Here is a 16,215-nt window from a genome sequence, read left to right on the forward strand (position 1 = left end):
ACTGAGAAGTGCAGGTGTGCAAGAACATCAAAAACAATGTAGTGCTCCTATTCATTACAGTGAGAGAAAAACAAAATAACATCACGGCGAGGCAACAATATTAAGTTTCATGCTCACAATGGTCACGCATCAAGCACTTGAGGTTCACTTAACAGGCTTTTAACAAGGCTCTGCAATGACAGGGCGTACGACACACCGACAAGGTATTTAATAAAAATGTTAAGTACAAATAGCTGATCTCCGTGTGGTTAAATTTATCTGACAGAAGAAAATGTCAAAACAAGGCAAAATAAAAATATAAAAAAATACCACAGTATAGTTTTGTAGCAACAAAAAGTCCATAGTTCAGAACAAAAGTAATAGAAAGAGCTGCGGCTGAGCTGTTTTCATTGGCCACCTTGGCAAAGCAATTGCAATGGAGCCACAAACAACCCTCAATACAGTATGTCACGATTCAATAATCAGTTACCTTGTGAGCCGCTATCAAATGCTGAGTTCTGCAAAGCCCAATTGATTTGTTGCAGAAATGAAAGGCCGGCAAACTGTGATTCACCACGGACTCTGCCACTACCGAAGATGTCTGCATTTGTGTCAGACATTTGAATGCATGTCTGCGTGTGCACGTGTGTGCGGAACCAGAAAAATGAAAGACTAACAAACAACTTACGAGTTATGTATATTTTCTATTCCCTCGCTAGCCAGTCATGCGCAAGCATATATATGATATGTGTGTGCATATAGGTGTGTGTGTGATTGGACAGAATGCCAAACAGCAGCATTTAACAACTAACAACATTATGTGGAGGTGAAAAACATACTACCAATAATTAATGGGACTGGTAATAGGAAACTGATAAGATCACAACCTAATTTTAGTTAAAAGAAGAGATTAACAGGATTGCTCTTTTTAATCACACATCTGTCCGCTTATACTTTAAATTTGTGTAACGTGAAATGTTATTTTTTTGGAGAAACCCTAGGCAACAGGAGCAAGGAGCAATATTTAGTAAGTGCTCAAGCAGAAGTAGTTGTACAAAGCTGTTATACAACTTAAATATAATTTAGAGGGCTCTCCAGGTTTTATTCACACTGACTGGTGAGCAAAAAATGTAACCAACAGTTGTTTTATTGTGGCCTTTCATTGACATGACTAATAGAATCACATTTTTCACAATACAGATAAGTAAGCTGGCTAATTAAGTCTGCAGCAATCACACAGTGGAATGCAGCAGTTTACTTTAAATAATACAGATTTTTATTTTTAACGGGAAATGATGCGTCTGCTTGAAATACTTTCTTTTCTTTTAAAAACATCTCATAACTGTAGTGAATTGAATGTATGAAAGAATAGCCATGTTTTTAGCTCACCTTTCCTGTACTTATTGTTCTAATGCCCACTCAAAACTGCTGTGTGCACTTAAAACAGACTCCAGAAATGATGCCGTACGAACAAACATTTCAAAAACAAACAACACAGTTCATACAGGATGCATTCCTTTTTTTAGCTGAGCTACTTGAGTGAAGCTCCCCATTAACCCATTTTGAGAAATAGCTCTGGCAATGTGCTCTAAGAACAAGAGAAAAAAATCAAAGAGGCTTAGATGCTTTCCTCAAGGACTATATATGAAGGCAGAAAGTGATTGTGCAAAGTAAAAGCAAACTTTTTTTAATTATAGTTCCAACAGTAACTTGAACACAACACAAAATAAAAAATATATAAAATAAACCTTTTATGTAGTGTTTTTTTCTTGGAATTTCTATATTCAATTCCTTTTTAGATGTCTGTGTTTGGAGTTGAGTGTGACGCAATCCTGCCAGCTTGTTCTGGATCGTTCCGTCACAGCCTTGTGCTGACCTCCACAGTGGAGCCCAGGGGAACCTTCACAACAGATTTGGCATCTCATTTTCAGTGCAGCAATGGCCGTCCTCTCCTATCTGTCAGCACAGTGCCCTCGTCTTTCTAGATCACATCTCTTAACATCTCTTCCTCTTCGCCTCCTCTTCTCTTCCTATCTTCCTCTATCTCCCTAAATCTCGCCTTGCTTCTGATAAAAAAATAAACCCAAACAGGCCAAACAGAATATCCATTTTGTCTTTGTCTTCTGCTGCTATGTCTATATATCAGTAAGTATCAGTCTTTCTACCCTGAAAGCTAAATCTATGAATAAGACAGAACGGGAGAAAAAGAAACCCCTTCTGTCTCATTAAAATCCAGCAGTCATCTGTAGAGTAGATACAATGAGGGCACAATGGTCTATTAATCCACATCCACTCAAGTCCACTGACATATTTCTCAACCTTTCTTTTACTAAGCAATTAAAGGACAAATTGCTACATTTATCTCTCAATTTTATAATATAATACTTGAATTTAAAAAGGTGATACTCTTTATATCCGAAGAACCGCACCCACTTTACTTCTTTATTCTTTCCTCGTCTTTTTTTTTTTGGTATTTGCATCTGATATTCAAAGGCAGTGAGGGGTTTGATCAGTCAAAATTATGGCAGTTATGCATTCACTTTTATTTCTTTTATATCTCAGTACTTCATTATTTCTGTAAGCCCACTTTTCATGCTGTTCCTTAGAGCAGATCAAACCTGAGGTTACTTAGCAATTCTCCAACAGCTCGAAATCATATTTGTGTCTGTTCTAGCCTTTGTATTTTCAGCGGTAGGCTCTCAGGCGAAAGCCCTGATGTCAGGCCTGCGGTATGTGGGCTTAATCCATGGCTCCCACTTCAGCTTCAGTTTCAGCCGTCTCTTTACTGTCTCGGGGACAACCCGCTGCATCTGTGCCCTTCAGAGAACACAACAGCACTAACAAAGATGCTTTCTCACCCCTCTACCTGCATCCTGGCCCTCCGACTTCAAAGCACATCCCCAAAAGCAAAGCAAATGGTGTTCTGTTTGCATTTATCTCCCACTATCTGTGACCATCGGGGAGATAGGGGTATATGTTGCTGCTGTAATAGGCCCATTGTGCTCTGCCTTGGGTCCTAGTCTTATCTTCATTACACGTTTTCTAAACAAACAAACAAATAAACTGAGACACATTTCTGGAGAGGATGAAGGAAGCAGCAGTGTTTTTATCTTTGAAGATTACTTTCTTGTATATATGCCTTGAAACAAATGTTCACTTTGACCATTCGGTGAAATTGCCTCCCGTTGCATTAGTAAGCCCTCTATAAAACTTTTTTTCCTCCCCTAGAAATTTAACCTGAGAAAAACAGCGTGTATCCCTGCAGCCTCGTCCTCTGAACCTTAAGGTGTTTTGTTACGGTTTAGCCATACTTACAGTTTCCACTGGTAGATCGTGACAGGGGGGTTAGCATCAGCCCTGCAGGTCAGCTGAACATTCTGACGGTTCAGGTACCAGTTTCCATCAAACCCCTCGATCTGCACCTCGGGTTCATCTGCAAGGAAAGAGCACTCCTGTCAGTTATCCCTCATAATCCACTGCTCTATTATTGTGCCTTTGCTGAAGGACACTAGCAGTTTGCCTTTCCAAAACCGTCCACTTTAAAGTAGCAGATAGCTCATATTAGCTTGAGACAATGGATCAAAAATCGTCTTGACCAGATGATCTAAAAAAAAAGAAAAAATTATCTACTTCTTCACATTTAATTTTTACCTTTATGCTACTTATTCACATGAAAACTGCATATAAAAGATTAAATGGACTAGTAGTGTCAGGAGTTCACAGGATCTAATGGTATACTGCTAATAATTTCAGATAATGCATGATACAAATAATGCTTTACTGGTAAACAGACAAAATGCCAACTGTGTTTATGTATTATAAACATAACTGCATTACGATTTTGGCCACCTAGAGCACTTTGGAGTGCTTATTCAGAAAGGACACCTATTAATTCTATTAACACCCACATTACTCACTGTTCTAACAATTATATAGACATCAATGAACATTTACCTGTCTTAAGGCACAAGAAAACGTATGACATATGAGCAATCGTAGCAATAATAACTGCACATTTATAAAATTATACAGCTGAATGCCATCCTGGATAATGCTATCTAGCCAGGTAGCATAATAGTCAGTTAACCGCTGGCTCTGTCCCTACATTCAAGATGGATGTTGAAGAAAAGAGAGCAGAGATGCCTGTAAGTAATATATAAAGAAGAGAAGAAGCTTTGTCTGGTGTTTTGAAGTTTTTTTTCTAGTGGATGATAGAATACATTTTGCCACAACGTTTAAAAGGACAGGCTCCAGTGGAGTTTGTTTCAAAGTCTCACTTTGAAAATTTAAGAGAAAATAGTGGCAACAAAAACTGGCATTACATCTACCTGAAAGGCAGAACCAGCCAGCTGTTAATGACTGAGTCTAAAGCCCTGCACCAAATACTAACTGTTGGTAATATACCCTAAAAGTAGACTAGGAGGCTATTGTTTAGGTTGTGTGGTTTAATTTTATTTATTTATTCATCTTTTTAATGATAACAATGATACTTTTCAACATTTCCTAAGCCTACTTTTGCAAAAATAATATTAATAATAATTGCTTGAAAACACCAGAATCTTGAAAAAAAGGTTAAAAATTTTGGTCATCCAAATAATACAGCAGTGTAAAAGAACCATTGCACACTTGCCAACACAACATGGAAAAACAGGTCTTGTTTAAGCATTGATTTTTCTCTAAATACATCATTTTTGGTAAATAGTGTTTGTCTTGAATAATTGTTTATTCAGTCATTCTATTAATTATTGATTCTATTAGTTATGTCAACAGAACTGGGGAAAAATAGATTTCTAACATGCTTAGACTGAGTCTGGCGCTGTAGTTTACTGCTCATTTGTTTTCTAGTAATTAACCTTTGTTTTGGTGTAAACTGTGCTGAGTGGTGTCATCTGGTGACAAAATCATCACGTGGATGCAGGACAAAATAAAAGCACAGACAAAAAATAGTGAAGTAGTAGGAGAGCGGTGTCTTACACTGAACGTTGAGCACCACGCTGTCTGTGATCTTCTCATTTCGGTACGTGACGATGCACGTGAGCTTCTGTTTGTGGGTCTCGCGGCTCGGTATCACCACATAGTTGCTCCGGACCGTCACTGTCCCATTCTGGTTGCGAGTCTCCTGGTAAGTGGCTTCGCCTTTCAACCTGGTATCCCATTTGATCACGCTTGGGGGCTTTCCATTCGCAGATACACAAGTTGCAACTGTCATCTTACGCTTCTGAGCCCTAGCCACAATCGTAGGGGTCGTCAAGGTCATACGTGTCATGGGCCGAGCTGCCGAGTAGAAAGGAGAAATTAATTTTCAGGAAGAAAAGAGTCACTCAAGAATGAGCTTGATTTTTTAATTTCACTTTCCATTTTATTTTAGTGTGTAGTCTTGTCTGCTTTTCTAACAATCAATTTCCTGAAGTAAATTAAACTAAGAAGCTGAGATGAAAATAACATTGTTTTTCTTCCTTCACTCCTCAAAGCTCTCAGATGTAGAACCCACTTGCCTATCCAAATGCGCAGTCATCCAATTTCAATCCTTTGTGAGTTGCCAATCAGAAATCTACTCTTAGTACATCAAAAGGCAGGCTTGAGCTTGAGCAAATGCACAACTGAAAGAGATAGGCTATAAAGAGGCCTCTTTGAAGGCTGCCGGTTGGTTATCTGCACACATGTTCCTGATGTTCACTGAGCCTAAAAACTGAGTCACTGAAGCCTAAAAAGTCCTGGGAGGCCAAATGACACAAAATGGGGACTCGGAGCTGACTAAGAAGACCCGGCAACAGGGACTACTTAAGCCAAGTGCTATTTCTTTTACCGGTGCTCAATAGAACACAAACCAACACTTAATTTCTAATTAGCTCTCTAATCAGAGTCAGCACGCAACCTTTTCAAAGCTGCCTCTTTCCAAGATAAACTACATCTCTTTTTTTTGCCACACTACTATTCAAGCCAAATTATACACTCAGAAGTGCTCCTATTGATTTCCATTTCACCTGCCATTTTTATCAACTAACCTCTGCGAAAGTTTCCTGTTTTATAAAAGCTATTAGGCCCATGTTATATGGAATTCACCAATATATATATCATTCATTGACGTGGCTCTTGGTGCTGCTCTGCAACTTCAATAGTTTCAACAACAAAGAGGACAGTTATACCGAGAGCTTCAGCAAACATATAGAAAGCAGCCGGCGTCGAAGAGAAGAGCTGTAAATATGTTTTTACTAAGCCTTTCACTCAGGTTGTCAGGTTGACCCTGTTTGATCTGTTTCAAAGTCAATAGGACACCAAATTTGAGCAACAGGGTTTTCATTCCTTTGATTGTTCATCAGACCAGCATAAGCGTGCTCCAGGAAATAACTCCTTAACTGATGTTCAGACGTTTAACCTGTTTTTTTGGGGGGGGTTTTACTCTCTTATCTTGACTCTAAAGATAGGTAACTTTTCCAGTGAAGTATATGTGACTAACTTTTTTTCCATAGGATCTTTGTAAGAAGTCACAGAATATGTTGGGCAGGTTGTTCCACTCACTAAAGACATACTTTCTGTTTCCCAGAAGCTGGTAATTTTAAATGTTCCCATTCACTCGGTGGATTAAGCTTAATAATTTGATCTCGCTACAATTTAGCCTTTCTTAAATGTAGACGTCTTGAAGATGGATGTTTATCAGGCAGCGTTTTGGGAATATTACTGCCATTAATGAAATCTCTCACAGTTTTAATGAGAAACCCAAAGGTCCATATATACATTACGAACATGTTTTGAATGTTCAGCTACTGCTTTATTGGAGATAAGTCTTGGATAAATTCTAGACACAAGCCTGGAGAATGGGAAACAATGAGAGATTAGATTACTAAGATTTAGATCCCTACAGAACTGCTAAAACCAGATTAGGAAAAAAAATGTTCCTTTCAAATTACAGATTAAAGCAGAATTAAAATCAGTGCAGTTCTTACCATACACAGTAAGGTTGACCATGTTCTCACGGTTGCCTGCAGGAAATGTGGTATACTCGCAAATGTAGGCAGCCTCGTCGGACAGCTGCAGGTTGGAGAACACAATTGTGGTGTCTTCCAATGAGGGAGTACGATGACGAACAGCTGCATGTTTGAAGCTGACCCGCTCCTTGAAGGGCGGCAGCACAGACACACCCAGGGCCGGGTTGGCGATGGCCACATTCTGTTTGGTGCCATTGAGAAGCTTCTGCCAGGTTACTTGGGAGATCTTGACTGGTGGATTACTGTTGCTGAAAACGCAGCGCAGCTCCACTTGTGAACCCACGAAGCCAGACTTACTGGTGTCCATCTGTACCATCTGTCCACTGCCAGCTAGACACAAAGAGGGGGGTGGAAAGGAAAAAAACCCATTTAATTACGATTAACAAGTGTCCAAGGCCAAGCAAGCACTCCAGTCAATAGCAAGTACATGCACTGAAAGTCAAGGAGTCAATTCAGCCTCCTAGGTAGTACAAGCACGCACAACACTCAGAAGTCAGACTCGTGGATTCAACCATACGCACCTGTGTGCCACAGATACTATATCTGCCCCCTATACATAAAACAAGTTGGTTCATGGTGGTGGTTGTGTGCGAAAGCTGTGGGAGTTGTTATTAACATAATGGGCACATCCATACAAGCCTGCCTTTGTCCACAAAGGTGCTGTTTCTGATGAGATGGGAGGGCCGAGCGAGAACCAATGCATCACTAATGAATGAGTACAAGGGCAGTGAGCTGGAGCCAAGTCGTCGTCTGCTGCGCTCTCCTCCACCTACCCAGCAACACACTGGGTAGCCTATTGTAATTTTAATTACTTTTTACTCACAAATACTTCAATGACTGCCTGGAGCTCCTATTAGGAGAAACAATGTGTAGTCCTGTGTAAGCACTCAAAACAATGAGAACACACACATTAGCTGTATTAAAAGAACCCAGCAATTAGGCACTCCTCCTTTACTATCTAAGCCTGTGCGGAGCATGGTGGCAAAAGAAAAGGTCAATTAGAGAACATGGACCTTCGGTTTAGTCTTTCATGCATATATTGACCTTGTGCTAAACTGAACTGTTGAATACCGTTCTTTGTAATGCGTTTTTGCTTTTTATTTAACATTAGCAGTTATCAGCCTTGGATTAACTGTTCCTTACAGTCTCTATGCCTTTATTAAGAACTGGAAGCATAAGATGGAAAATTAAGTGACAGGAAGAATAATTACACAAGTCACTCCCTTATTCACACATACCGATCTGTCAGAATTGATCATTTGATACTTTTTTCTATATCAGTATAAACAGAACATTTTGGGGTTTGGATCTATTGGCTTGACACAATCTGTAGTCTCAACATGGATGTCATTTCAGTCAGGGATGTCATTCAGTGCGAGCAGCAATTTTTCCAAACTGAATAACTGATTAGTTGAAAAAGAATACATTAAGTTTTAAGCCTAATTAAGATTAGGCTTAAAACTTTTTGCTAAAGCATATAGTTAGTGTTGGATCAGGTGACCCTGAATCCTCCGTTAGTTATGCTGCAATAGGCGTAGGCTGCTGGGGGATTCCCATGATGCACTGAGTATTTCTTTTCCAATCACCTTTCTCACTCACTATGTGTTAACAGACCTCTCTGCATTGAATCATACATGTTATTAATCTCTGTCTCTCTTCCACAGCATGTCTTTATCCTGTCTTCCTTCTCTCTCCCCAACCGGTCGCAGCAGATGGCCCCGCCCCTTTCTGAGCCTCGTTCTGCCGGAGGTTTCTTCCTGTTCAGAGGGAGTTTTTCCTTCCCACTGTCGCCAAGTGTTTGCTGTATGTATTATTATAGGGTCTACCTTACAATATAAAGCGCCTTGAGGCGACTGTTGTTGTGATTTGGCGCTACATAAATAAAATTGAATTGAAATTAATGCTGAAGGTAACTAGTGCATTTTTTTGGTTTCTTTTTATAATCTGTAGTAATAGGTCTTCTTCATGGATAACAAACAAGTACAAGTTTCACTTAAACCTGCTCTGAGCTCTGCAGTGTCAGCAGTCTGAACAGATGTGCCATTGCAGGGCACCTACATCCTGTTGTTTCAACACTTCTTTGTTATCTCGTGCTACAATTTATGGTCGTTTCCAGGTGAAGTCTGATGATGTCCCATTTCCTGAAGCGACAGCCCCTGACTGAGCTTGTATTTACAACCAGAGGCAGCCATAATTATCTTCTATGGATACACAACTATCCGCAGGAAGAAAGACTGAAATTCCTTCGTTAATCACGCAGGACTCATAAAGCCACCAATGTATCCACTCATAAACAGGCTGAAAATATGCTGTGGTCTCAAGTAGAGAAGTGGTGCCTAAACATATGCACCACAAGCAGAGCGGCTCTTTAACGCTGAATAACTGCATCACAATGATGGATAATCGCTGCCCTCAGAAATAAAGTTTCCACAGGGGGGCTTTAAAATGTGTAAGAATGCGTGAGAGAAATCCATTTCTGTATACACTCATTCACTACAATATCTGATGTAGTTGATCTTTAACTATACAAGGATCTGAGGAAGAGGGGAAAGCGAATTCTGTGTATGCAAGGCTGTCAAACTGTCTTAAGTACCGGCAGCGACTGTTATGTTAAGATTTTTCTTGTAAAAACGGTAGGTAGTCAGCCAAAGGACGTGAAGGCCCAATACATGCATGTAGAGAGGAAATGGTGCAGACTCTGGGTAGACCATTAAGATTAACCATGTATTTTTCCTCAGCAGGCTGAGAACTCTCAGGTTGAATGACTTAGGCTGGAAAGCAATGCATTATGAGAGAAAGGCAATTTCGATCTATTATTATGTGCTTTCGCTCAAATGCTGCCTTTGCGGCCTACATCAAATCACATAAAAAAACAAAGTGACAACCTTTTGAAGTTACTGAGTGCACATCATCTTTCATTTCCTTCTGACCACATCAGCAAGACCCTCTCTATAGAGATTTAGACTTGGGGGATTTGAAGATGACAGATTGATTTACTAATGCAGTTTGACAGAGAGGACTGGCAACCTTGTCATCTGTACCTTGAGAACCACCTGTGTCCTTGTGCACCCCAGGGCAATGCTTTACTCCATTTTATCACAGCTTAGATTACCAGTTGTGGCAGCTATAGTATGATATTTTTGAAATAGCAAACACAATTTACTGCGTGACAACACTAGTTAAAGTTTAATCTTAAGTTGGTCTGAAGTGGAGGAGCTGCATGCTGCATGTGACGGGGGCTGTAAAGAACTCATAAATATGTACCTGGCCAGACCTCATCCATTTCAGCGCTAAAACAATAGTGGCAGGGGCCGGCTGTGCAAAGAGCCCCTTCCCCCTCTCGCTTTGCTCTTCCTTCCTTCTTTCTCTGATGCTACCAACTCAGATTGAATCAACTAAACAGCAACTAATGCAAATGGAAACTCGAGGAATAGGCATAATTATACAGTCACAGAGCCCAAATTCACTCTGTGAAAGGGCCAGAAGCCCCCACTGGGACCCCTTTCACTCAAGGACTGTTGGACTCTTTGGCTGAGCAGAGTCTATAATTACAGACTACATAACAGAGTGGCAAATGCCACAGAAAGCACTGTCACATACATGCATGAGATTCTAAGAAGGTAGGTTGGAGTGGGGGCTTAATGAAAATCAGTGATGCAAAAACAGAAGAGAAAAACGGAAAAAGAGATAGGCAAAGTAGAGAAGTGTAGAACTGTCGAGAGGGAGAGAGAGACAAAGAAGTAGGTGGAGCTGTAGGGAGGACTGTAGGTGCGCTACTGGTTTGAGGTTGGCTGGCATTATTGCCTGTGCTGCTGCTGTTTTGTTCTCACACTGACAAGAGGATTGGGGGAACAGTCATGCTCTAATACACCTGTGGATAGGGTAGGCACTGCCTTAAGAGTTGCCAAAGGAGAGAGGAGTCGTGTTTCTGGAAGGAAAAGCGATAGGACAAACAAACAAAGCAGAAAGTACTTCCAAGCTGGCAAAATATTAAATTAAAAAAAAAAAAAAAAAAAAAAAAAGAGTGGCTTGATTCTCACCAGGTGAGCTGAGTTGGATCAACGGGGACATAAGGGGCAGTATTAAAACAGCTGCTGTGCCGTCTGGCCCTGCGCTGATAGCAAGAGACTCCCAAGGCCTCGGCACAGAGCTGTGCACGGAACATTCAACTGTAATAAGATCTGGCCTGTCAGGCAGAAAGGAAAAGCATGTGCTTTGTGTTGTTTGCATATGGCGCATTGGACATTGTGCATTAGAAGCTGCACCAAATAAAAGCCTTCAGTCAAATGGACTCTCCATGGTGCATAGACAATGTCCAGGAAAATAGAAAATGTATTCAAATTAGTCACATTGAAACATTTTATTAACCAGGTGGGAAAACAAAGATAAAACAAAAAAAAATAACAGAATTAATTCCTGTCTGTAGCGAGCCAAAATGAAGGATGCAAACATTTAACATTTGCCTTTTTTCTTTGCTGTAGAGAATTTAAGTTTTTTAACCAAATACAAAGATCAGCCCACAGATAAGCCCATATGACCTTGTTCTGGTACATAGAAAATCACTATGATAATATTAAACTAATAAATTTAATAAGTATACATAACATCGAAAACAGGCCCAACATCTCTTTCAGACCAGGAAGGAATATATCTCATAGCTAAAATCTAACACTGTTGTCTTTTATTAGCCAAATTGGCAGTATTTCAAAGGTAGTTATTGCCTACTTCAATATTGTGCATCCAAAGGAATCCATTGTGCGTGAGTCAAATAAAGTTCAGAATAATTCACCTCAAGCTGCTGCAATGCGAGGAAGGCAAAGATTAAATAGAACTGAATGCATATTTTAGAAGAAGCACTCATTAATGTCTTCTATTTAAAGCTGCACCAGGCAACTCGGCACACTGTCAGTCCCAAATGGCAGCGAGACGTCTCCGTTTGAAGTTTCAACACTTCAAAAAGCCCCAAATGTGTAATGTGGTGTCGTCAATTCTTTTTGGACTGAAATGTCATCCTTTCAGTGGCTTCGGAGGATAGAAATGAGAAAGAGTTTTAGTTTTCACTGAAAAGAGTGCCACTTCCTTAAACAAGAGGAGATCCAACTTCCGTAAAATTATTTCACTTACGCAAATATGTCAAAGTTTTCAGTGGCACTACAGTCTTTTCTAGCTCCCCTGCAAGCGTGAAGTATTTTGGTATAAACTTCTTGCCAAGTGCAGCTTTAAAGCTTATCACATGAAAACACATCATCTCCTCACGCTTGATATGCTTTGGTTGCTCCACTCTACTGTTGCTTAAGTGGGATGCTGATAGATAAAACATGGCTTGAGCCGCACGGGATAATGACTGTTTAATGTAGTCCCAGTTCCCACGGCAATGGCACAGTCCTCTATGCTCCCCTATTCATGACCACACATGGGGTGTTTAGGGGGAGTCCAAATCTACTGTCTCATACACACACAGAAACCTCCCATTAGCAGCTTGTTTATTCCCCTGGTAGGACAATTTTACTCTTTTTGTTTGTCAGTGAGTAATTTAAAGCTCTTGCAGTGGCATTTTGCTCATGTTTTATAACAAATAGTAGTGATTCCCAAAATGATTTATAAAATAAATGATGGTATTCTTCTTAGGGGCATCTGGGAACTCTTACTGTCCCCGAAGCTTTAATACAAACAGATAGGGCACTTCATTTAAGGATAAGCCATATGCTATGTGTACTGCTGCTCTTTATTGACTGTGGCCATTTAGCTTTTTGAGACAGAGCAGTACGTGTCAGAGAATTTGTTTTAATCTACACTCAGACACTATTTGATGGTGCTTCAGCCAGGTCTCTTGGGTAAACAATGGTGTACCTGCCAAAGCAGCTCTCTTTACCCTCTGTCTCCCTAAGCAAACATCCGACTACAGAGGCAAGCGAAACCTCACTGGAACAGATGGTTTAGTACCCGTGCTCATAATTTTCCACTATCTGGTTCAAATTTGAAATGCTTTTTTGTACAACACGCTCTTTCATTGAGGACAATGTAACATCTGCTGCGCTGTAAATGTTAATGATTATCAGGAATATTTATTATGTTAGGCAACTTCCCAACCTGGGACGGCTCCATGAGAGGCACTGTGCATTTCATTTGAACTATTTGCAATGGCTGTTTGAGCAAAAGAGTATCGTAATGGCTGACTACCGTCGCACAGTAGTCATGTGTTTTCCACCGGGGCTATAAAATTGCTACTTTCGGGTTGGCAGTGTGTAGCATCGGCTACTCAACTATGCACACAGGCTCTCACCTAATGTAGCTGCATCCATCGTTTGTAAAGCAACATGGGGTTCAGAGCACAAGTCCACACACACACACACACATGCCCCTCGAGCAGCTTTAAGGCATTTCAAATGTCAAGGGGATGCATCATTTTGCCTGCAACAGAGCTTCTCATCTTAGTTCAGCGGGATAATGATTCATCCTTGAATGAAAAAGTGGAAAACATCACTACTCCATTTTGTTATCAGACAATTTCAAAGAAGCAAATCTACAAGACAGTGGAGTTTAGTGTGCCCTTTTTGGGAACCTCTCACGATACCCTTTGAATTTAAAACATAAAGTGGATAGCAGTGCCTGTGGATTTTCAGTAATTAATATGTGTTTTTATTCTAGTCTAGCAGGAAATAAGCTAAAAGCAATTTGGGATTTTGGTTGTCTTTGACCGAGGCAATGACAAATAAAGCTTGGCCAAAAATAAGACTTTTGCCCTACAGAGAGAGAGAGCAAGAGTGGAAGAGAGAGACAGAGAAAGTATAGCACGTATTGAGTGTAAACACAGAAAGAGCTTTGACCCTCCTCCCTCAGCCTGCAGCTTAACAAAACAAGGCCACCAAGGTTTCGGTTCTACGACACAAAATAAACAGAGCTGACGTTACCTGACCAAATGGCGAGATGACATCATCCACTGATACCAGATAGCAATCAACTGTCAGCAAACAAAAGGCCGGGTGCAAGGGAAACGCAGCGATAACCTTCCTCTTAGTAAATGAGTGACTGTAAGCGTCAGAGTTGTGTGCGGCTGACTGATACTTGGAGAGAAAAGCTGGGAACCCTCCAGGTGTTTCAAGTATCTACAACTGTGGTATCAGAAATAAAATGCTGCGCTATAAGAGTAACATCAGCCAGATAATAGCACGCTTTATCAGACAGCTCTCAAGCCATGACGCTAGGGACCGCTTACATGGACCAGACAATTAGTCAGCAAAGCATCTCGTCCACAGAATGGGTTCAGCGTTCACAATGATGCGCGCTGGTTATTTTTCAATAATGCAAACGTTTCCCTGGGCTTTCAAACAAGAGCAGCTGTTGGACGTCTTAATAGGAAAGAGCTGATCAATAAATAAAAAGGGGGCCACGGGCGAACTGCGACGCGATGCATTACGGCCACAGACAGGTTGAGCCACAGCGTCTGCAGGTATCAGCTTGGAGCACGAAGCAGTTAAGGGGTGGGGTTACATAAATGTGATGTAGAGGATTTTGGGGAGTTAAGGAGGAGGGTAAGCAGTGAGAGTGACACGTAGTGGGTCAGACGCGGTGAGCAGATTACAGCACTCAGGATATTAAAGCAGAGGAGAGACGATGCTGCAGGCGGCACAACTCCCGTGGAAATTTCAGCATTAGTACGGGCCGACAAAGCGGCTATGTCCACATATACATTTGACACAGTTGACATAGCAACACAATAACACAATTGCTGCAGGAGCAATGGGACATAGTACTAGTGGACAGGGGAGAGATTCAGACTAAGGAATAGTACACACTTCAGAGATACATAAATTTGATGTTTGGTGGGTTAACACTCCCTTGAGCCACTGGTTGTCACCGGTGGGGCACGACACAACAGTGTGAAAAATATTACACTGAATCTATTTGATTTGGGAGCAAAACTCACCATACTCATCCTTTTCAAAGTAAAATTCCACTTTTTTTGTAATTATTTATGACTGATTAAAAAATAGAGTGGGGTGAGGGGCATGTAAATGTTTTGCTGCTGAAGTGGGGCATTGCAAAAACAGTTTGAGAACCATTGCCTTAAGCTCACTTCAAACGCCATTTAAAAGTAAAACAATATATTTTTTAAGTGTAGAAATACCGGTAAAACTAGGCCATGTGCACAAATCCCCCAAATTAGCAGATATGTCTACTTGCTGAGAGGGGATTTTACATTTTTCTGTCAAAAGATGTTTCAGGGTATCACCTTGAACCCTTGGGACTTTTAAGTTAACAATTTTCTGATATCTTGCCCTTGCATCAGCCAGTATTAATGGTGTTTTTCTACATATGAACCTCAAATGCCCTGACTCAATATGCATAGGACAATGAAGCATACAGATTATGTATAAGAATGATACTGGGATGGGCAGTATAGGATGGCTAAGCCAGCACCCACAGCAGTACCCTATACCTCTGCTAAGAACTCAGCAAATACAGCATGAAATGCATATAAAGTCCTGCCAAAAAGTGCTGAGAAAGAGTCTGGCCCTGGACAACCACGCATGACAAATCCTTCTCTCACACCATCTGTTCCATTGTCCAGAAGTAAAGATAAGTCTTGCATAGAGTACAAACACGGAATATTTCCATGTGATTATGCCAAGCACTTGTGTTGGATACATTCTAAAACATTAAGATTTCAAAAATCAAACAACCATTCAGCTGAAACCGGATGATCAATTATTGGCTGCACATAAGAATAGAAATGGGCATTGGATGCGGGAATCTGCACGCTCAGTCAAAACAACATTGTATGGGTGTAAATCCATACACCCCATGCAAGGTGACCTTTAGAAATACTCAGTGAGAGCACAGAATATCACTTTTTTTGCATGTCTGACCCCTGCTGACCTTTATTGGTGGAGTTTTTTTTTCCCTTTTTCCACCAACAAAGGCCAGCTGATATCCTACAGGCATGCAGGCTGGAAGAAGCCTTTCGAGGATAAATAGGTCCAGTATAAGCATAGCGAGGAGCACTGTTGCATGACCAGTGGCTTATTAAACCCAAGGAATGAGAACGTACAATCAATATTTGATTAGAGACACTTGTGATTTTTTCTGACATTTCCACTCTGAGTAGCCTCTGTAGATTTCTTGAAACAAATTAAAGTTGTGCATATCATACATTTTTAAGGACGTGTAGAGAAAAATAGAAGAACTGGCAGTCATCAAAGTGCATCTCTAATTGTGCTTGGGACACAAACAGGACAGTGGGGGCAAC

General features: G+C 40.7%; 1 protein-coding gene across 3 annotated transcripts in view; it reads right to left on the reverse strand.

Annotated features, from left to right (window-relative positions):
- Positions 1-16,215, reverse strand: part of nectin1b (nectin cell adhesion molecule 1b) — a 156,634-nt gene that overhangs the window by 100,155 nt on the left and 40,264 nt on the right. For all 3 annotated transcript variants that reach the window (XM_080888860.1, XM_080888862.1, XM_080888861.1), the window contains exons 2-4: positions 6,924-7,295; positions 4,954-5,253; positions 3,295-3,412 (exon numbers count right to left, since the gene is read on the reverse strand). In XM_080888860.1, coding sequence (XP_080744986.1) covers positions 3,295-3,412; positions 4,954-5,253; positions 6,924-7,295 — 790 coding nt within the window. The remainder of the gene's footprint in view (positions 1-3,294; positions 3,413-4,953; positions 5,254-6,923; positions 7,296-16,215) is intronic.

The sequence above is a fragment of the Rhamphochromis sp. 'chilingali' genome, assembly GCF_963969265.1.
Source record: "Rhamphochromis sp. 'chilingali' genome assembly, chromosome: 8".
Lineage (NCBI taxonomy): Eukaryota > Metazoa > Chordata > Actinopteri > Cichliformes > Cichlidae > Rhamphochromis > Rhamphochromis sp. 'chilingali'.